General features: G+C 50.2%; 1 protein-coding gene across 7 annotated transcripts in view; it reads right to left on the bottom strand.

The window, feature by feature from the left end:
• The window catches only part of GAS7 (growth arrest specific 7), a 184,419-nt gene that overhangs the window by 76,087 nt on the left and 84,944 nt on the right, over positions 1–23,388 (bottom strand). The window contains exon 1 of one of the 7 annotated variants that reach the window (XM_074342192.1): positions 18,051–18,208. The exons of 5 other annotated variants lie outside the window; for them this stretch is intronic. Coding sequence is in view for 1 of the 2 variants with exons in the window: in XM_074342189.1 (XP_074198290.1) it covers positions 4,474–4,494 (21 nt within the window). In the remaining variant the exon portion in view is untranslated. Of the gene's footprint in view, positions 1–4,473; positions 4,971–18,050; positions 18,209–23,388 lie in introns of those variants that run through there. One more of the 7 variants, XM_074342189.1, reaches the window with a different exon arrangement.

Here is a 23,388-nt window from a genome sequence, read left to right as displayed (position 1 = left end):
CATTTCACCGACCCTGGAGGGAAGAGACTTTTATTCTTGTTGTACCTGGCAGACAGATTTAAGATAGAAGAGCCAATTAACAGGTTCGAGAGGAGACAATGCAAAAGATGAGGAACTCTGGACGGCTGGTGCTTTTCCTGGTGACACCGTCCGTCATGACAGGGATCTGAGAGATAACACGCTCTTCAGCATCTCTGGGGAGAATCTCCACCTTGACCCGAACAGCATGATTTGTGCCATTGAACAGCACAGTCACTCGTGCTGCTTACGAGGTTTGGAGCAGGTGCCCAGAGGCCTCCTGGCCGTGGTGAGGGCCACGTGGGGAAGGGGATTCCCACAGCTGTCCTGGAATATGAGAACGGCTCCAGGAATAAGATGGGAAGCCGCAGCTGCCTCCCCACCTTGGAGTCTAGAGGGGCTTGGGGAACCCCAGAGAAAGACCCCAGGTTTTGTCCCGTTTCTCAGGTCTGCCTGACTTTGAAAGGGAAAGGCAGTGTGCTCCCGGCAGCTTGTTCCAGCAACTGGCTTCTGAGCAGGAAAAATCCAAGTGATTCTGCTCACCGGCTTGTGATTAACAGAGACATTTTATTCAAACCCAGCTTCCTGATGGGCTGCTGAGAAGGCTGGCTCCCTTCCTCCTACCCCTCCCCTGGCAGATAAAAATAGCAGGGGCTGTTCTGACATCCTACCTCCACATCGGGACTTTCACAAGCATCTGCAGCAAGTACGGGGGGTCTGGGCATAACGAGACTGTGTTTCCCGGGCAACACGCTGTCTGTAATTTACAGTCCCCTTTGCCTCTCTGGACCTCTGTGTTCTCACCTGTAACACCAGGGACTGCCAGCCCTCAAACACTGGGGTTCTGCACCCTGAGGAACATCTTTCGTAACAGAGCCTAAAACTACCGTAAGGGAAATTTCAAGGGATTTAAATGCCCAGCGCCAACTTGCAAAAGCAGCGGCCACATAAGCAAAAGCGAAGACAGAGACGTCCTGGCAAGGAACATAAATGTCCATGAAACATTACCTTTTATTTTTCTTTTCCTGTGCAAGTCCCCCAAACTCTTTTGGGCTCCAAAGAGGAAGAGGTCTGAAACTCTTTTGGTCTGGAGATCCTGCTTCATTCACTCCAGACTCAGAATTGGTAGGGGGAAAGATGCCACTAATGTGAAACAATTAACAGAAATTGGAAATCATGAAATTTATGCCCAAACCAGGATACTAAGTTATGGGCATTATACCCCAAACCTCTACGTGGAGGCTGAACATGTAATTCTCCTCCTCTGCCACAGGTCACTATTCTGGTCGCTTTAAGGCTGAGATGTCCCTATTTGTCAGAGGAAGGAGATGGGCCAGAGTTTAGCACTTCCCATAGTTCTAAAGGATCTCAAAATGCACCTGAGATTTTCTATACTAGTTTCTATCTACACTGATGTCAATTCGCCTGCCCTGGGAAATGCTTTTGAAGGACACTTTGAGGCTCATACAGCAGCAACACTCTTCCTAGGGAGCTCCTGCCAGGGTGAAGCCCCCTCTAGATGATTCCAGGTCCAGCTTCCCTTCGCAGAGGAAAAAGCCTGGGAACAAGAGAGCTATGCCAGCACTTGGTACTGGGACAGGGTTGGGGGGACAGGCGGGAAGAGAAAAAGAAATACAGCCTTTCTTTAGTATTAAGGTGCAAAACCCCAAGATGCCTTATGCCACTCTTTCTGGTACTCTCAAGTTCTTCTGACTCTGAAGAAAACCCCATAACCAAATTTCCCAAGCATTCTGTCCTGTTCAAAATTGACCTAGGAAGTTCAGAAGTGAGGGAGGGAGTTGAAGGTTGCTAGCCCCGGCACTCAGAGGCTTGGCACCTCATGCAAACCAGCCTGCTTGCCAGAAAGAAACTTCAACGACAGGTGACACAGCTGATGCCCACAGATGCTCTGGGGGGGGGGGGGGGTTGGTGCCGTTTTAAAGGAAGGTGGACTGGAGCTCATTAGGGCACAAAGCTGGGAGTCTCTGACAGCTGGCCCGTGGCCACCATCCAGCTGGTCCAGCTTGGCGGATGCTACTTGCAAGCCCACGGGCACCAAAAGAAACGCAGGGCAGCCAGTCTTCTCACTGCCGAGACGCAGTCTGGTTACGCTGCAGCCCCAACGGCCCGTGCTCCCAGTGATTCCAATCAAAGGCCTCTGACTCTGCAAGCTGGTTCTCAGCGAGTCCTAATTGGCTCTGAACCCTGAGCACCGGAGGGAGATAATGGCTCAGAGGGGCTGGAACCGTTTCTATGAATCAGAAGGGGCACACTTCTGACCAACCCAAGTCATTTTCAGAGCCTCTGCTCCTGGAAACTAGATGAATGGGACAGCCGAGGACATGACTATGGGGGATGTACCCCCGGCTCTGGGGCACAGGGCAAAGAACACAGGATGTGAACAGGGAGGCGGCAGTGCCCAGGCCCGGAGCGGCCGCTGTCTTGCTGCGAGATCTTGAGCAAGCCACTTCATCTCCGCTGGTATGGAATTTCCTCATCTCAAGAATAGGGAAGTTGGACCAGATGGTCTCCAGGGCTGGGGTTTTTTGTTTGTTTGTTTTAAATATATAGCCTAATAGTCGATGTTTCTGGATGTCAGTCTATCATTTTTGAAGACGTGCAATTGTTGGAGTAGGAAAAAAGTCACATTCAAGTGTAGACACAGGATTTAGAGGCATCTGACTGTCCTGGAACGCATCCCAGGCCCCAAACACCTGGGCTTCTGCCTCTCACCAGGGTGAGTTCTGGTGAGTTCTTCTATCCTGATGGCCTGTGTCCATCCCCTTTCCTGTTACTCCCAGAGCCACCCAGGGTTGTGCTCTATTTAGCCTAGAACCAGACGTCCATCCCAGCATCTTGGGTGTCCCTGTGTCCAAAGTTAGAATTTGCCTAGCATGGAAGGCAGCCTCCAGTGGAACTGTTCCAGGCTCGTGGGCAGACAGCACCTCTGCTCACCCCTCACACCACTCCTGCAGCCTGGGCACAACCCGCCAACGGCCCGCACCCCACACACCTCGGTCTCTGCCAAGAGCTTTTCTGGGCTCCTCCCCACTCCCTGAATGCCCCTCAGTGTTCATCTTCTTGCTAATCCCTTCTTCCCCATAAACCTCCTGGCCACCATCCTCAGCCAAGGCCAGAAACACCAGAACCCCCAGGGCTCTGCAGCCAGGTCCTGGGCAGCTGTAACTGTCAGAACTTGATGGATTGGTCTCAGTTCTTTACCAGAATCCTTCTCCAAGTGTGGTCCCTGCACCAGGAGCCCAGGCATCCTCTGTGAGCTGATTAGAAATGTAGTGAGTGCTTAGCATGTGCAAGGTCCTGGGTTTAATCCCCAGCACCTCTGCTAAAAAATAAATAAATAAACCTAACTACCTCCCCCGTCAAAAAAAAAAACAAAAAACCAAAAACAAAAAAACAGGCAAGCTCTCGCCCCACCCTAGAGCCAGGCTCTACAATTTTCAAGGTCCCTGGGCAATTCAGATGCACTTTGAGCTTTGAGAAGCCCTGCTGTGAACTTTCCTAGGTCAAGATGCTCCAGGATAATGAGCACTCTTTCTCCTCCTGGTACAAGTTCAGGCGTCTATTGCAATTCATGCCGAAACCAGAGATGCTGATTTTGACCCAGCCAGTGGGACAGAACGTCCTGGAAGAAGCTTCTGTGCAGAGACAGACGAGCCTTTCTATCGAAAGTGGACTTCCCTCAGCTGTCCAGAACCTCAAGACAGTGGCTGCTAAAGTCTTGGCTGATAAGAGATTTTCTCTTTCCAACGTGGGGAGTCTAACTTTTAGAGGCAGAAGGGTTAGCGAAATAAGGCTGTTCTCCTCCTGCATCTCAGGAAAGCATCCATCATCTTTATGGAGGCCACTGCTGCCACCACCAAACTGGACAGAAGCCTCCAGTCGAGCCTGGAAGCACAGTGCAGATACCAGATTAACTGGACAGATCTTCTAGGGAGCTGTGTCCCCTAATGGGCTTTTCACCCTGCAGTGCCCCTGCTGGAACTGGGCCATGGAGTAGAGGGTAGGTGGGTGGGTAGAAACCAGGCCTTGGATTTGGGAGGAATTAAGTGGGAGAGGCAAGATCTCTGATCCCCATGATAGAAAAATGCACATCTCTACCCTGCTTCTCAGTCACAATGAACTAAACTGCTTCCCCAGGTAACCAAGGGGGAGCCAAGACTCCCCTCCTCTCAACAAACGCCCCCTTTCAATCATCTCCCCCTCTCTTCCTGCTTTCTCAAACAGCAACCGCATCTTCTCTTCCCCTCCCTCCACTTGCCTTGGGCCTGCGAAAGGCGCCCCCAACACACCAGACCTTGTAAGCTCAGCAGCTGGGAGCCCACATCTCGGGGGAGTTCTGAGAACGGCCTCTTTAAAATGTCAACGTCATTCCAGGATCATGCGGAGAAAAGCCAGCTGAACACACATCAGCAGGCGAGCAGGATCGGGTCTTACCATCATTGGGGAAGAGCTCATCTTCGGGGGCTGTGCACTCAGAGAGTCGTGGGTCCTGTCTGAAGTCGCCGGGCTGAGGGCCAGGCCCCTGCCAGCTTCCTCTGCATGGCCCCCTCTTCGGGAAATGAGGCCCAGGCGAGCAGCTCCCCCAGGGTCAGGGCGCCAGGCACCCGGGAGGATGTTCCTGCGGCTTTTCTCACTGCTGTTCTTTCACAAAGAACCCACCACATTGCGCATTTCCTTCCAAATCTGCTCCTCTTGTGGGGAAATCAGCAACACATTCTGGACTTTCCAGATGCAAAGGATCTGGAGGCCTGCTTTCTTTCTTTCTTTCTTTTCTCTTTTTTTGCACTCTCCCTTTTTCCCCTTTCTCAGCTAAAAAAAAGTTGGCTGAGGTCACGACATACAATGGCCAAGCCTGTGTCACTGACCAGATGCCTCCCACCCCCAGGCCGGTGGACAAGAGCGCCTTTGTCCTCTGTATTTTAGGCGGGACTCCCTGGGTCTGCCCAAGCCCTGCTGGGGAATGTTCCGCCAACTTCTTCCCAACCCGAAGTCACGGCTCTGGCCCCAGCTCCAGCCCCAGCTGCGTGAACCCAAGGCCAGATAAAAGCCAACAGAAAAAGGATGGAAAAGGCTCCCCCAAAGAACCAGTGTGTCAGACCCGTCCAGGGCTGGGAAAGCCGCGGCTCCCAGAGGGGCAAGGTGAGGGTCCCCTGCCTTCACTCACCCTCGTCACCTCCAAACCAGGACAGACAGCAGGTGAAAGCGGAGGCCATGTTGGGCATCTCAGATGAAAACAGCTCATGGGTCACAGAGCTGTTAAGTTTCAAGTGAAGAAAGGATTGTGGGAGCAACATCGCCTCCACCAACGAAATGAGTTTCAGCAGGGACTTGGATCCTTGGTGAATATATCACACTGCTCAGAAAGCTTTTTGGAGTAGCTGAAGGTTTAGCACTTCAAATGTCATGCACTTCTAGGGGCAGGTTATAGCTCAGTGGAAGAGCCCACGCTTCACATGCCCGAAGTCCTGGGTTCAATCCCCGGTACCTCCAATAAAAAAATGATTACTTAGTGAAAAATGAATTTTTTAAAATGCCATGCACTTCTGGGTTTGCTTTCAGATGCAAACCTCTGGGATTTTAGGAACTGATTCTATTGAAGTAAATACGGTTTTCTGGAGGAACCGAGGTCCCGAGGCCTGGGTGATTTCCTATAAACTATCACTTCTTTTCTCAAACACATGGATGAAGTGTCCACTATGAAGAGGTTTCAATGCCAGCTCCTTGGGTGGGGGCGAGGACAGCAATGCTATCCTCGGGGGACAGAGTCAGACCAGGGTCACACCCTCTAAGCTTCAGTTTCTTCCCGTGTAAAATAGAGATGACCGCAGAATCTTCCCCAGATGGCTGCTGTGAGGATTAACGGGGAGAAAGAACTCCACGTAAATACTTCACGCAGCGCGAGGGTCACGCAAGTCATTACGGCGGCTGTTACTATCAGCAGGGGCTGGTGGAGTAGGACTTGCCCTGCAGTTTCCCTGGACACAAAAAAGTTTAGCCTCAACAGCAAACACAAACCACCCAATTTTAAAAGAGGTGAAGGGCATTTCTCTAGAGAAGATATACAAATGGCCAAAAGCACATAAAAAGATACTCACATCCCTAGTCATTTGGGAAATGCAAACCGCAATGAGATCACACCTCCCACCTTATTCACAATAGCCAAAGGTGGAAACAACCCAAGTGGCCACTGATGGATGGATGGATAAACAAAATGTGGTCCATCCATACTGGGATACTGTTCAGCGTTAAACAGGAATCTGACACATGCAACATCATGGATGAACCTGGAAAACACTGTGCTATGGGAAATAAGCCAGCCACAAAAGGGCAAATACTACACGATTCCACTTCTGTGTGGTTCCTATAGTGGTCAAATTCACAGGGGCAGGAAGTAGAATGGTGGCTGCCAGGGCCTGGGGGGAGGGGGAGGGGGAGTTACAGATTAATAAGGGACAGAATTTCAGTTTTACAAAGTGGATAAGTTCCTTAGATGGACAGTGGCGATGGTTGTACCACAATGTGAAAATACCTAATGCCACTGAACCGTACCCTTGAAAATAGTTAAAATGGTAGATTTCATGTTAGGTATATTTTACCTCAATTGAAAACAAAAGTCTGGGACCCACAGACATAGTTTAGATCAAGAGAACCTGGCCAGTGTGACCCAGAAACAGGCACCCAGAGGGAAGCTACCCAGCTCCCAACGAGAAAGGCAGCCAGAAAACGAGAGGGACCATGGGCAGCAGGGCTCACCGAGCTCCACTGTGCATTTAGTCTCAGGGACCTCGTCCTGCGCTGGACAAATCGTGTTGTCCGATAATGACAATAAGAAAGAATATCTGGGAATGGCAATGACTCACTTTTTCTAAATGCTTCATAGTCCTGGAGGGAAATCATTCACCAGCCCGTGCAGTCTCCAGGGTACAGGGTCTCAAAGACACGCCCACCCCCTCCCTGATGGGCAGCCCCTTGGCTACGTGGTCCATCAAGCAACTAACAGTGACTAACGACCCCTTTCTGAATGCTGTGGACCATGCAGGCAAGCATCCTGTACAGGACCTGACTTCTAAAGCTTGGAAGATAAGGCAGAAACACAAGTGAAAACAAGGAATAACCGTACATGGGAGTCTGTCAGTAATGAGCGCCAACTGATAAGCCGATGGACAATGAGAGCTTTCAGAACCCAGAGGAAGGCAGAGCCCTTTCAGCTGGGACGGGCAGGAGAGGCTCCTCAGAAGGTACGGAATTTGCCCGACAGTGGGGATGGAAAGGAAGGGCTTGACTGAGCAGAGGGACAGGAAGTAAGAAGGAGAATAAGCCCTGGTAACTGATGAGACATAAGGGGAATGGGAGAAAGTAAAAGCCGGCGCTAAAGGGAACGAGAGAACTGGTCACCCAGAGATCCAGCCGCAGTGGGAGCCATCCCAGGGCACATGGTGGAGGTTGTTGTCTACATATCCAAGTTCAAAGTGATCCCTGGACGAGTCTGGCCCTTGGCACGTGAACTGGAGCATCTGACCGGAGATGGCGGTGAAATCCTACAGGCTGACTCTGAATTCAGGCAGAAAGGGTGCACAGCAGAACCTTGGTGGGGATGGGGGGGCTGGCATTCAAGTAGCAGGAGAATGAATTCTCCCCGATGCAACAGCCCAGTCCATCCCACCCCTGAGCCCCTCTCAGAACTCTTAAAGGCAAAAAACCAGGTTTTAATCCTCTTCCCCTCCAACCCAGCCCAGTGCCTCACACTCAGGGGCTACATGATAGGGAGAGAATGGATATGAGGTTTGAGAATCAGAGTCACAGGAAGCAAACAAGGAAGGGCTCTTAAGAAATTCGTAGTTAAATGTCCATGTGATGGGGTGGGAAGGGATAAACTGGGAATTTGAAAATTGCACCTCTTGAGGAGTGATGGAAATGTCAGCTATCTTCATTGTGGTGGTGGTTTCATTGGTGTAGACATCTATCAAAATTCATCAAATAGTACATCTGAAATATGTGTAGTTTACTGTACAGGAATCACACCAAAATAAAGGTGTTAAAAAAAAAAAAAACAAGTGTCCACGTGAGATAACGAAGAAAACGCTTACTGACCACTGAGAGGCGGTTACCCCTGCTCATCTCCAAAGGAGAAATTTGGAAGTAAGGTGGGCGTGGAAATCTGCATACAGGCACACAAGGAGCTGGGGAGCGTTGAGGACAAACAGTGAAGGCAGGTAAGATATTCATATAGATGCCCACGCAGAAGAGAGCAAGAAAGAGGGCAGGGCTGTATGAAGGTAGGGGCTGGCCCAGCCCACGGGGCCAGTCGATGGCTTCCGTAAAGTGACTGGAAGTCATTTTCTTGAACCCAACACGGTTGCGTCCAAGGCCCCTCAAAAGGTTTGTATGTGTCCCACACCGTAACAGATTCCCAAGATCAAGTGGACATATCAGAAATGGCACCCAGTTTCAAAGGCCTCCTAACAGGCCCCGTTCTAGACCCAGGAGGTTTCCTCAGCTCAGCATCTCCCAGACCTCCGTCACCCACATTCCACTGTCAAGATTTTCCCATAATTATGCCTCGGCTGCACGATGCTTTACATGACTTTTTTAACTGACTTACAGGGAACCTGAACTTAGACTGGCCCTCAGCAATACATATCTGTGAAATCATGGATTCATTTGGTTGGTTTTTTTTTTTTTCTATTACACACTAAAATAAATGTAACTTAAAAACTGTTATCTCAATGTGATCTAAGATCATCTCGCCTAGCTTTAGTTGTAGACCCAGCCCACCTTGAGAAACACAGCTTCAGGCCACGTGCAAAATGATCGTGCCGCATCCACCAAATGGCTTAAGAGGTTCTTTTTTGAATCCCAGAAAACCAAACTTGAATTCTTTACTGACCACATACCCACAACTATAGGAACGAGGTCCCCAGTGCGAGCCTGAGTCACCACGGGGAGGACCAAGAGCACAGTAAAGGGATGCAGAGGACTTCCCATGGAAAGGGACACCGGGCAGGAGCCCTGTGGACACCACTATCGACTTCTGATTAAAGTAGCAATAAGAGGAAAAAAAACAAAAGCTAAAACTCACCCAAGCTTCAAAAAAACTAAAAATTGTGGACAATCAGAATCTGGTGGAAAAACCCTCCAGAACCATTAAGGCCAGTGGAGCAAATGGAGAAAGTCTTATAAAATGGAGACTAATTGTGAAAGGGGAAACAGCCCCCACCCCCTCGCTGCTGTCTCTAACTGGAGATGCACCTGGCGTCTTCACCATTCCCAGCCCCTGATGTGAGGTGCATGACCTGCACCCACCTGAGCCCCGAACAGCCAGCTCCTGTGGCTCAGAAGCAGCCCGAGATCTGCTTCTCCGTCCCCATCACCTGTTTCTGTACAACAATTCCCAGGAAACAAGCAAGCAGGCAGCGCAGGTGGGTGCAGGGGCTGGGAAGGGGTATTAACCATTCAGAGCGGGATGAATCACACAGGTCAAGTCGGAAGAATGCCCTGGCCGCAGTACATGGGGATGGGACCAGGGGAACTGTGATTTCTCACGCACTCCACCCGTTCAGAACATCAAAGAGCCAGGCAGCCGAGGAGCAGTGTGCCAGGTGACAGCCAATTTGAACACAAGAACTGGACTGGGAGATGTGTGCATGGTTGAACCTGCAAGTATGCAACTTGGAAGGGAATTCAACCTTCTTCCAAGTGCACAGAGTACCACAGCCAGTGACAGATATCTGTACTCTGCTGATATAATGCAGAGTCTACACAGATCCTGCTTTGTTAAGAATGAGTAAAGAAAGGGAGGAAACACATGGGAAAAGAGTGAGGAAATGCCACCCAGAAGGCTCAAAGGAAGAGCACATCTCAGAAAGAAACGCAGAATGTAAGTCAAAGTGTCAGGAAACTGCTAGAGTCAAGAAGCTGTTACCTCTTTGAAAGAGGAACAGAAAAATCATAATGGAAAAAAACCAGGTAAAGTAGAATGGATGACATAAAGAAGAAACCAGATGAGGTAAGGATTATATGAAAACTGCTCATTTAAATCCACAGTAGCAGTTGTGGATAAATAAAAATATTAAAAGTTACATCAGTAAAGTGCAGGGTAAACTTAAAAGGATCTCCCAAAATTGCAAAGTGAAAAAAAGCAAGGAAATAATGAATTAGTGTGGGCTTAAGAAGGAACACATTAGAAAAGACCAGAACAAGTATGTTAAAATGAGTAATCAATGGCAAAAATAATAAAAAGATGATTTAAAAATTCATGCACACCAACAGGCAAAGAGGGAAGGTATCTAGGAAATTAGTTCTTCCCCAGACTTCTCCTCTGCTCCTACTAACAGCTGGAGAACACTTCCCACTAGAATAAAAGCTCCGTGAGGCAGGGACTCTGTTTTCCTCACAGCTCATCGGGGCCTGGCATTGCGCATCTGAAAATGCTACAAACTGCTCAAAGACAAGTCCCACTGAGGTCAAAGCTTCATGGGCATGGTCGTTGTTTTGTTCAATCAACATTTGTTGAATGATGGAACAGGCTGAGCTGCAAATAGGAGTTTCTGTCCAAAAAGTTTGACATCGATGGGTACATATCCAGCCAAGCTGTATTAACATTGGATATGAAAAAAACAGCATTGTGCTGTACCCCAGAAGTTGATGCATTGTAATTGACTGTACTTCAAGCAAGCAAGAAAGCAAGCAAGCGAGCGAGCGAGACGGTTTCTTGAAGGTATGCAGGTGAAGACACCACCCACTTACTCTCCAGGCACTGAGAGATCAACTGAAATTAGGAAGATGCCACCAGGGAAGTGATCATTATCAATGCATCTGAGACCCCTCACTTAGTGAACTCTCCCAACTCAGGAATCCAGCCAATTGTGCTGTCTGGTGGATTCTCCAGATCAGGGATGAGGTTGGTATCTGAGTGTTTCCCTTGGTCCCCCTCTGCTGCTTCCCTCCATTCCAGAACCAGGATAACATGTTTCTCCTGAAACATCCTTCAAGGCCAGTACAGATGAAGCCTCTGGCCATGTGTGGGGAGCCATCTGTAGCTGATGCCACCTTTTCTGTCCAAGCTCCTGCCGACAATGGGGGAACTATTGAAGCTTTGTGGACGCTGTGCTGCGCGACTCACCAAACAAGGAGCCTCTGTCTCCCTCCTCCACCCAAGCAACGCTTCACTATGCAGAGCACCATCGAGGCCGCTTTCTTTGCCAGAGAACCTGAGTGGTGACTTTCTGCATATTTAAAACTCATATTGAATGAACAAGTCTCCCCCCTACCCCCTTAAAACAGGAAAGACTAATAAACCACCCAGTGTCCAATGCTTTCTGCCATCAAAACCCTCTTTTATATCATCATCTCTCTAAGAGTGGTTCCTATTTTAGACATCAGAATCTGCTGCATGACCTCAACCACAGAAAAATAATGCTCTCCCCACCCCAAGCGAAGCACGAAGGAAACACAAAAATGTTAGCAGAGGTTATTTTCGTATTGTGGGATTCCGCTGTCTGTTGTAAGTGTATTTATTTTACCATATTTAAATTTTTTAGTAACTTTTTTAATTTTGAAAATTAAAAAAAATTTTTTTCTTTATTTTAAAAATGTATTTACCAAATTTTTTTTTATAAGCAGGAAAACACTGCCCTTCTTCCAAATGAATATATACAGCTTTAAACATACCATATGATCCCAATCATGTAGACAAATATATACACCAAAAAAACAAGGAAAAGAATGATATTTTTTCTTATTTCTGCTTTTCTGTATTTTCCAAGTTTTCCATAGTGAGCACATGAATTTTAGTGCATTTTTAAAATCTTTAACTTACTCCATTATGAGCTAATGCACAAATATAGACTTATTTAAAATATTTAGATAATATTTGGTAGTAAAGTCCCCCTTGACATATCCCATCTCACTTGCCAGCCCCTAAAATGAACACTGTTCATTAGTTTAGGGTTCACTGTATTAGCTTTTGAATGGCAGGGAGACCTGCAGGGAGGGAGGGCTTTATTTGTAAGACGAATTGACTTAAGACAAAATGAACAACAGTAAAGAACTTTCTCAAGCAATGCAGGGCTGACACAAAAATCAGAGATGGAAGGGGCCTTAAAGATCATCTGAGCCCACGGTGCCATTTTACAGGAGGGGAAACTGAGGCTCAGAGACAGACGGGGATTGGACGCCGTGTCTCCCAGTCCCGGGACGGAGTCTCCCCCTTGCTCTCCGGCCACTCTACACCCTGGTGCTGGTATTGTCGTCATGGATGGAGGACTAGCTCTGGCCAGGTGGCATGGCAGAAGCCAAACCCCACTGAAGACCCCTCCCCAGGCTGACCCCCACACAGCTCTGTGCAAGGCGACCTTTGCCAATGAGCTTGGCTCTCTGCTCGACCGCGAGTCACTTCCTATCTGTTTGTGGCCAGTAGGCCTCCGTGAAGGGGGGTGACCCAGGGAGGAAACATCTGTGCACACAAAGAGGAGTCATAAACTCACTTGATTTTCCCTTTTGGCAAATCCTCTTCTGCTTATTTTTTTTCCACTCATTGAAATGCAAAGCTCCATTCCAACAAGGGAGCCTGGAAGATTCCAGAGGCTTCGAGGAACCACAGCCTCCACTCTGTGACCCAAAACAAGGTATGCACAATGCACTGGGGTGTGGGGATGAGAAACAGGAGATGCAACCCCCACAGACCACTCGGTCACCCACAGACGTTCCTTCGCTTGTCCCCAAACCCAGCGTCTAACCTTCCGCCCGGGGAGAGGAAGTTCAAGTGCAGGTTCCACCCCTTGCCAGCCATACAACCTCAGGCAAGTCACGTCACCTCTTTGAACCTGTCTTTTTTTCTCTTCCACGTGTAAAAATGGAAATACCACCACCAATGCACAGGATTCTTGCCAAGACTAAATAAGAGGGCCGCAACAATGGAAGAAAACTCCGTCAGTATTAGCTGTGCCCCGTACCGTCCCAGCCCTGTTAGATCACTGAGCGACCTTTAGGAAACCCATCAGCTGAGGTCACCAACGCTGAGTCACTCCAGCTGCTCGACCTGCAGGCTAACCTCTCGGAGCAACACCTTCTGCCCTTCCTGACACAGACCACGCCAGCGAAGGAGAATGAGGAACAGCACGTGAGATGGAGTCGGCACGCTTGGCAGGCAAGACTGGGATTTCAGGGACCGTCAGAAGGAGCCAGTAAAACCCATGCAGCCGAGAACACCCATATCCACCGGGGCTGCTGGGGAGCTGGTGACCCCAGCAAACCAGACGGAGAAAGACAAGAGCTGTGAGTCAACCAATGCAAGGCCAGTCTTCAAAAAGCGGCCTGTGTTATGCCTTCATTTGACCTATTGCCGTCAGCAAGGACACCCCAATAGAATGCTCCCAACCCTGATTTCAAGCTCCTAATGAGACAGGTGCATAATAAGAAGGACAAAGGGTCAGGTTTTTTTTCCCCACCGAAGTTGATCCACTCTTAGTTCTTTCCTATGGTTCTTCCTTGATGAAGTGCTGTCTGTTGTGGTTGAGTAACTTGTATCTATTGTAGCTTATCTGACCTTTACAAGAATCCTGGGAGAATTTTATTTTCATTTTATAATCAAATAAACCCAGGTCTTATCCAAGGTCTTACAAGTAACCAGACACAGAGACCGGTTTGAGCCCGGTGTCCCGTCTCCAAGGCTGACGCATTTCCTCCTGACCCCAGGCCATCCCCGGATTCTTCCCTGGATATCGAGGCTCAGCCTGGGTTCAACACTCCAGCTGGGGCGGGGATCCCTCCTGCTCTGTCTGAGGGGCCAGGCTCCTCACTGCTTGCTGTCTCCTGGGAGATGCAGCCACTCCACAAGTCCCACGTCCCTTTCCCCTGGAATGGTCCACTCCCCACCTTCATGGCCCCTCTTGTTCAGGGGCCAATGATGAGTGGTCCTCACCCCACCGCTTACCTGAGCTCCCTGAGAACACAAACAGTGTCTGACTCAAATCTGTCCCCAGACACAGAAAATACACCCAACAAATACTGAATCAATGGAGTTCTTTCAGTCTCCGGGTAGGACTGTTAGCCCACTAAGGAAGTGGGGTTCAACCTCCAAGTAAATATACTTGGGAAAAATGTACTCTCTTGGCTCACTTAAATGACTGGTGAAGTCACTAAAGCCTTTAGCCAGAGAGCAAGTGGACAGAAGCCAAGTGACCCTCTAGGGCCACAGCAGTCTGAGTTACCGAATTAGACCTGGTACGTTCATAGGTGATTGGCTCTTACCTCCAAGTGTTTAAAGAGCTGGTATATTATTTCCCCCTAAGGACTCCCAGCCCAAGAATGCCTGGTTATCTTTGGTGAGCTTGTGCAGCCAGCCTGGTCCCTCTCAGTGGGATTCACTCCCTGGCCTCGTTTGCTAGAGTCACACACTGACACTCCCCTGGGAAGAGAGCCCAGTGACCATCTATCTCTCCAGGACAGTCAAAAGCACCAGGACTCCTCCACCACTGCTGCCCCAACGGGACCCTCAGATGGGTGGGTTGGGAAAAAGGGGACTGGATTTGCTGAGACGTTGTAAGTCGGAAGGATTCCTCCAGCCCTTGAAGCACATACAGGGCGCTGCCTGAAGTGATGTCGGGTGAAACCCTTAACTCCTTCTCCTCGGCTCGGGATCCCCATTTTCCTCCCCCGCCCCCAGGTCTTAAAAGGATGGAAAGTGACACTAATGGGACCCTGCCCTTGCTCTGGGCCCAGAGGAGTGGTTCTCAGCCTTCAGATGCATCCGAAGAGCCAGCAGGACCCAGACTGCTGGGCCCCACCCACCACCATGTTTCGGAACCAGTGTGTGCGGGATGCACCCAACAATCTGCATTTCTAACAAGATCCCAAGTGCTGCTGCTGCTGCTGGCTCAGGCATCACACTTCGAGAACCAGAAAACCAAAAGAAAAAAAAAAAAGGCACCTGGTCTAAGTCTACCACCATTCCTTAAAAATTAATCTTTAGGAGATTCACTTTCAGAAAGAACCTCCTTAACACCTTGAAAACCGTGGTCCTCTCCCCTTCCCTCTTCTCACAGACACGGCTACAGGAGCTATTTCACATTTCCCTACTCATGAGAGAAACATCACAAATCACATGAATATCCATTACTGCTTTCAGGACTGGCAACCAGCAGAGATGGGTGGGGACTGTGGCAAACTGGAAAAAAAAAAACAACTCATTCACCATATTAGAGCCACAGAGGACGGTGGGCTCGGCATCGCCAAAGCTACTCATTTTTGCAAGAGAAGCTGGAAATCTGAATTTTTAATGTGAAATTTACTGATTTTTAGATGTTGGCAACCAACTCAAAAAATTTTAAATGAAACCATAGGCAAAAACGAAAACAAAACCACCACCAAAAGCCCCCAGAGTTTTGCACTTGATTTTTCCCATCAGCCACCAGTGTGCAACTCCCGGTTTTAATTGTTGGGTATCCACACAAGCAGTCATTTGAAGAGAGGGCGCCCTAGTTTTAAAGAACCGAACACCACAATCCACCTAGACTAAGAGTGTAATTAGCACTTTTACCCCATACTAACCATCCTCTTGCTAAGACCTCTTACTACCAGCGTCTCCTGGTAGCTGAGCTCCATGCCGGCTTCCGGGTTATCAGTGCAAACTTCCCAAGGGCTGCAAAGTTGTGGCCAACTCCATCCCACCCAGAGCTGAGCACCCCAGCCTGGGTCCAACCTTCCTTGGAAGGGAAGCATGGGACAAGGTGTGGGGGCCAGAAGGGACCCTGGAAAGTCTGTCCTACTCTGTCTATGGAAAAGTGGTCCCCCAACAGCTGATGAGAAGGTTCAGAAGGGGAGGTGGTAGGGAGGAAGATGATACAGCTTCAGGAGCCAGGCACGCACCACTGGTGGGGCAGGGAGGCAGAGAAGGTGGTCCGTGCACAGAGCAGGAACCAAGGAGAAAGAGAGCCAGGCCCAGCAGCCTCGGGAGGCGAGACGCACGTCCACGGTGTGTAAAGGTCAGATACACAGGTGCCACAGTGAGCAGGGAGATTCCCACGTTTTGCATGCACTGAGCAGCCGGAAACCAGCATCCTGGGAGCACAGTGCTGGTGGGAGGACAGCTGGGTCCATCCCTCGTGAGAGCAGTGAAGGATCCACACCTGCAGGGCTCCAGGGCGGGGGAACGCGGGCTCTGGGGCTGCTGGGGAGCGTGCAGGGGTGAGTTGGCAGTCACCACAAGAATCACAGGCATCCTTCTCAATCTGCCCACGGGGAGCTCTGACCTCAGGCCCCGGGAGGGGGGCTACCGCCTCCAATCCCCTGACCTCATGCTTCCCAACCAGTCTGCTGGTCCCTGTCTGGGCTGCACGCTGCACCCCAGCAGCTTCTCAAGACGATGTTTGCGTGGGGCTCTCCCCTACTGAGAACCCTTCTTTTTTCCTTCCAGCTTTTCCTTGGAAAAGAAATCACCAGCCAGCCACAGGAGACTTCAGGCTCGTCGAGTCACCACTCAAGACCAGCAGTTGCCATTCTTTTGTTTTGAAAAGTCTGACCCACAGGAAAAAGCACACTTCACTCCACACGAAGCAAGTTTCACGTAGCAGGACTTGCTTTCCCACGTGCAATGCACACTGATGCTTTCCGACTCCGGTTTTCATGCTGGTTAATATGGATTACAGACACGGCGTGTTCAGAATACACTGCTTTACCTGGTCTTGATCCCCCCTTTTTAAGAATCTCCCCCCTTACACTTATTTTTCATTATAAATTCCCATAAGGGATTTCTTCATTCCACTTTTCTTATTCACCCAGGCAGAGGTGAGTGCGTGCTCCCAATTCTGAATCTCGCAACCCCACAGACTAAATACCACTCACAGGCACCTAGATTCTAATCGTACGAATATTCCCTTTTCAAGAACAAGGAGCCTTGAAAGTCTGTGGATCCAGGGCACTTAAGTTATCTGTAGAATGTTTGTTGTTAAAGAGGAAACCCGAACGAGGCTTCCTAAACAAAGATAAAATTGCACTGCGCTTCAAGGCACACCGCAAAACCCCATCTGCAGAGGAGCCCTCGGCTGCTGGGGGCAGCCTCTCCCGGCAGCGGGCGGACGGCGCCGCGAGGGTGCCTCATGGTTTCCAAACCGCTCTGGCTCCCCGCAGGTTCACGCCGGCTGTGACAGTGACCTTCCACAACAGGGCTGGGAAGGGATTCCAGCGTTTAGGGAGGGAAATGGAGCCTCCAGAAAGGCGGACACAGTTGTCCCACAGGAAGTGGCTGAATCTGCATGAATCCCAGTTTTCCAGACTCTAACTTACATGCTCTTTCTGGAAGCCTTAATGGCTTCAACTCCTGTTATATAATCCTGGGTTCCTTACAGGACCCCCAACTTGTGACATGAGAAAGGAGCACCCCTGAGGGGACCACCCTCTCTGCAGCACCCTAAGTCTGGTGTGTACACCCACAGCCGTCCTGACCCCCATGAGAGGAATGCCTGCATCAGAAGATCTCTGGGCACCTGGTTCCCGTCCCACTCTCTCCCTGACTGGCTGTGTGACATCTGGCAGAGTGTGCACCTCTCTGGGCTTCTCCTTCATTTAGAGCTGAGGGAGCTGAACCTGCCGATTCCCAAGGTCCCTTCTGGGCTTTTCCTGAGCACTCTCTCTGTACCATGTGGAGTCATCTGGCCCCAACAGGAGAAAAGGCAAAACAGAGGAGGCACAGATTCAGACCGGGGAACCAAGTCAAAGGAAACAAGGAAAATTTACTCTGCCCTCACCTCACCTGACACCACCCTGCCTCAGTGGCTCGCTCTTCTCTCCAGAACTTCTGGTTCCCCGAGGCCCAGGCTCACTGAAAGGATGAGGAGGGGAGATCCGTGGGGAAACAGAAGTATCACCGCCCCCAGCCCAGCAGGAGGCCATCCAAGGAGGGCTTCCCCGCTCCCACAGGTGTGGCAGGTGTGGCTGCCTCGCTCTCTCCCTGCACCAATGAGCTTCGAGCACCTGGCCAGAAGATAACCCGCACCGCCCGGGGGCCCACTCACCTCAGCCCCGCAGTCCCTCCTCTTGCAAAGCTGACCCGCTGGTCATTTTCTGCCACCGTCTCCACATCCGCTGCTTCCCCGTGGCATCAGCTAATTCACTGTGCAAAGCAGCATTTATATATAGAAAGTTGCAGCCACGCAGGTTAGCATTAAAATAGAGACTTGATGTTGCTGTGGCAACCAAACAAATGATATTCAAAATGAAAGAAGTATTCTGCAATCGGGAAAGCATGTCCACCGCCTTCCAGGGCAGCTGCACTGTTTCCCCTGCGAGGGTGGGTGGGACCACCCCTGAGAAGGGCCTGGTCCCCTATAAGCCTCCACCCCATGAAGTCACTGGCTCTGGTTTCAGCTGTGGCCACGGCCCCCGGCACAAGCTCCTTCCTGAAGCCAGCTCCCACCCAGAACAGACCTGAGTCCAAGACACCAAGGGAGTATGGTGATCTTGACCAGGTGTATCAACCTGCAGAAGCTCTACTCCTCAAGCACCAAGGGGACACAGCCTGTGGCCCCAGGGATACTCCCACGATGCTTCTGGAAATCAAGGTGGCTTCTGCCAACTGTGGGTCACATGCAAAGGGTCAAGAGGCACCAGTGAGCTGTGTGACATTTGGCCAGCTGCTTCCCCTCTCTGAGCCTCGATTTAAAAATAAGGAGGGATGAGGGGGTGAAGGAGCCTAGTGCCTCCCACCTCTGTGATTCGAGGATATGCACCTTTTCTCTTGCCTCACTTCCTGTTTCTACTTTCCTTGTTTCCTTAGTCCGTAGATACATGCCTTTACCCTGCCACAGGTGCCCTGATATTTCAGAGCCCCCAGTCTCACACAGAAGCTACCGGTTTCTAGTCTGGCATGTGAAATAACCTGCTCAGCACAGCCACCACCCAGAATGCTCACAGCCATCAAGTCAGAAGGTCTGGATTCTAGTTATTCACGGAGCCACCAAGAGGCCAGGGGCCTCGGACAACTCTGAGCCTTTCTGAGACTCATTTACACATTTAAAAATCAGACATGATCCAGAAAGACTAAAATGTAAGAGACTGACCAGGACCAGGTGCTGGCCAGGATGCAGAGCAACTGGCCATCTCAGCCACTGCTGGTGGGAATGCAAAATGGTGCAGCCACCCTGGAGAGCAGTTTGGCGGTCTTCTATAAAGCTAAACACACCGACCATACAACCCAGCAGTCCCACTCCTAGATATTCACCCAAGAGAAACGAATATACAGGTCCACACAAAGTCGTATACACAAATGTTCACAGCAGCTTTATCCGTAATAACCCCAAACAATCTCAGCGGGGACTGAGGAACAAACTGTGGTACATCCACGCAATAGATCACTCAGGACAGACACAAAGGAACACACTGTTGATGTATGCCACAACCTGCAACCATCTCACAGATACGATGTTAAGAAGCCAGTCTCATGGGGGAGGAGGGTACAGCTCAGTGGTAGAGCGCGTGCTTAGCATGCATGAGGTCCTGCATTCAATCCCCAGTACCTCCATTAACACGCTGATTGCCCCGTCACCCAAATCTGGGTGACAGTGTGTTTCCCCAGAGGCACTTGGTCTACAGTGGGCGGTCAACGTGGAAGGGAGGGAGGAAGCGAGGGAGGAAGAAAGACAACCCAATACTGTTGTCATCTAATGGCCGAAATAATTCAACATAAGGACATTAAAAAAAAAAAAAAAGCCAGTCTCAAAAGGTTACCTCCTGTATGATTCCATTTATTCAACATTCTCAAAAAAGACAAAACTATGGGGATGGTTGATGAAGGGGCAGGTTGGGGGAGGCTGTGAACGGAAAGGGAGGCACGAGGGAGGGTCCCGGGGTGATGGAACTGCTCTCCACCGGGGTTGAGGTGGTGGTTACACGAATCTATAGCATGTGTTAAAATTCCAGAGAACTGTGAAAAAAAAAAATCACAAACATCGATGATGACGCTGTCGCCTCATAAGATTTTTCAGATCAAAAGCGGGGTCCTCACAAGCAACAAGGATGTACTGTACAGCAGAGGAAAACAGAGCCGTCCTTTTGTAATAACTTGAGGTGAAATATAATCTATAGAAATATTGAATCACTAATGTTGTATACCCGAAACTAATACTGTAAATCAACTATACTTCAATTAAAAAAGTGAGGTAGGTCCTCACCAATCAACTGTAAAGTCCTGAGGACCATCAGTTTCATCATAAAGACCCTCGTCTGGTTCTAGACCAATGACCCTCAGACTCGGACCAGCAGCATCAGTATCACCTGGGAATTTGTTCCCGAGTAGAGACTTCTAGGCCTCACCGCGGCCCTCCTGAAGCAGGAACTCTGGGGGTGAGGCCCTGTAGTCTTTTCTAACAAGCCCTCCAGGTGAGTGTTTCTAATGCAGGTTGAAACTTGGGGACCACTGGCCTCCACACACTAATTAGATCCAGCAAAGTCCAGCCCATCATGGAATGATCTGGCCCTTTAATATCAAAAGCACAGATACAGGCGATGTCTTCCTCCATAACCTCCTTGCCCACTCACTGACTGTCCCTCTCTTTTCTTCTCTCCCTGCATCTGCCTTTCCTCTGCCCCCAAGCACGGCCAGCTGTTGCCTGCAAGAAGGAGCCAAAGGCCGCAGCTCCATCTCTGGGCTGCACCCAGAGGCAGCAGGTGACATGGAACCACGTGTTGACTCAGCCAGGGACGCCTGGAATGAGGTATCGTATGACCCAAGCTGAGGACCAAGGAGGGGCCCTGGCTGCGCACACCCACCGCAGGCTCTGCAAAGCCTCCTCCCTTCTGACCCAGCGTGGCTCCTGGGCCAGGACCAGAACCAATGTGCTTGGGAAGCAATGTCCACCTCCCAGTCGCAACTCCCAGAGCCCTGCTTGAATCAAATGGGGATCTCACGGTTGCCCCCGTGAACCCTGAAAAAGCACCACGTCCCACTTACCCCAGAACAACCACTTCAAAGCCGCTTCACATGGATTCTGGCTCCGAAGCCGCACAGAGACGACGGATCACAAAGAAGAAATCGGAACCATGTGGATTTCGCAGTCAGCAAAGTAAACAGAATGACAGCATCAGGGTTGGGTTGAAGAAACCAGGGGGCGGTGCATTTGGCCCAGAGCCCGGGCTGGGTGGCCCCCCATGCAGGCTGGGCTCCCGGCCTCTCCTCTCTGCCCACGACGCCCACAAACAGTGCGGGGAACACCCCACGTGCTGGCCCACCTTGCCCTGGACGCCGCTAGCAATGCTACTTCGGCTGACGTTTACTGAGTTCCTACATTCTCTTTGATGATGTAGTTGAAGACAGTTCAGCTGCTTTTCTAGTTCTGTACAAACAGGCACAAGTGCACTCTGCCACGATGACCGCGCAACAGGTCCAGGAGCCCCGGGGAGGGGCTGGGGGAGCAGCTGTGGTCCCCACCCGCCTTTACACCACTGGTTCCTTCCTTCCAGAGAGAACCGTGCTGGGTGCACCCACGCCTGGCCTCACTCTCATCACAGAGCAGAGAAACTCTTTCCTCTCCCAGTTTCTAGGGAAATACCATGGCGGTCCCCATAGCCAGCGTCTCTGAACCAGGGGTGATTTTGCCCCATGGGGACATCTGGCAATGCCTAGAGACATTTACTGGTTGTCACAATGGGCGAGTGTATCAGTTCCCTATTGCTGCTATAACAAATTACCACAAACTCAGTGGCTTAAGACGACACAAATTTCTTACCTCAGAGTTCTGTATTTCAGCAGTGGGTCTCACTGGGCTAAAATCAAGGTGTCGGCATGACCGCGTTCCTTGTGGAGGCTCTAGGGAAGAATCTGTTTCCTTGTCTTACTGAACTTTCAGCTTCCAGAAGCCACCTGCATTCCTTGGCTCATGGCCCCTTCCCCCGTCTTCAAAGCCAGCAACGGTGGGCCGAGTCTTCCTCAGGCTGCCAACTCTCTGGTCTTCTCTTTTCTGCCTCCCTCTTCCACTGACAAGGACCCTTGTGATTATGTCGGGCCCACCTGGCTCATCCAAGATACTCTCCTCACCTCCAAGTCAGCTTATTTGCAATCTTAATTCCACCTGCAACCTCAATTCCTTCTTGCCATGTGACTGAACATACAGGTTCCAGGGACGTGGACATTTTGCAGGGAGGGGGGTCATTTTTGTATCTACCACTCGCATCCAGTGAATAGAGGCCAGGATACTGCCAGACAGCTTACAATGCACAGGACCCCCTGCCCACAGCAAAGAACTGTTCATCCCAAAATGCCGACAATGTCAAGGTTGAGACACCCTGATACAGCCTAACGCTCAGACCGGGTCTTAGCTGGTTCCCCATGACTCTGATCCAAGTCCATTTCCACAGAGAGACCAACTGTAGGACTTCTGGAGATCACAGAGAAGCTCTGACTCACAATTAAGGAGGAATATTAACCATTCTGTTAACTACTTTAAAGTAGATTCTGTAACTGCCCGAATCATCCCCAAATGTTTCCTTGTTGATACACACAAAAAAAATACACAGACTTTAAAAACAAATAAAATGCATCTTGCCCACTGAAGGCACATGAACACTGTGGACACAGATCATTTAAATCTCTTTATGTAAATAATGTCAAATAACATGGCTAATTTGGCTTGGCTGCTGGGTTGCTGTTGCTTACAGAAGTGCCTGAATTAGCAAGCCAGGGCTGCTCGTGTTCCCTCTCCTCCCTCCCCCAGGAGGGCTGAGCCACCACCAGATGATGAGGGTTTCTAATGACCCTGCAGATCTTGGTCCCCACACCATATGCCCTCCAGCCCCCGGGCTCCTGTGGGCGCCCAGGGAGCCCCATATGGGTGAGGCCTGTGGCCACCAGGACACCCGTAGGGAAGGGACGGCTGCCCAGGAGGCCCTGTCCAGCCCTGCAGGCAGCAGGGGCCACTCAGAAAGGACAGTGCCCAGCAAACACAACCTCTGCCCTGCCCCAAGGGCCGCTGCTGGCTGGCCTTCCCAGAGCAGGTCAGGAAGAGGCAGCAGAGAGTGACTTAGTGGTGGTTTTGTGGTGATTTGCTGGGTCAGGAAAGGCAGGCAGAGCCCACTAACACCACTTTTTGTCATTCTGACAAAAGGAGTCCCTGCTCCCTCCCACCTCCATCAAAATGCTGAGTAGGGAACCCCCCTATGCGGTTGGTAGTTTGGTGCAGCCACTATGGAAAACAGTATGGAGATTCCTTTAAAAACTGAAAATAAGCTTAACCTATGATCCAGCAATCCCACTTCTGGGCACAGACCCAGAGGAAACTCTTAATTCAAAAAAGATACATGCACCCCAATGTTTACAGCAGCACTATTTACAGTAGCCAAGACATGGAAGCAACCTAAGTG

Source organism: Camelus bactrianus, chromosome 16, assembly GCF_048773025.1.
Source record: "Camelus bactrianus isolate YW-2024 breed Bactrian camel chromosome 16, ASM4877302v1, whole genome shotgun sequence".
Lineage (NCBI taxonomy): Eukaryota > Metazoa > Chordata > Mammalia > Artiodactyla > Camelidae > Camelus > Camelus bactrianus.
Note: the sequence above shows the minus strand (reverse complement) of the source record. Positions and strands in the feature narration are given on the sequence as shown.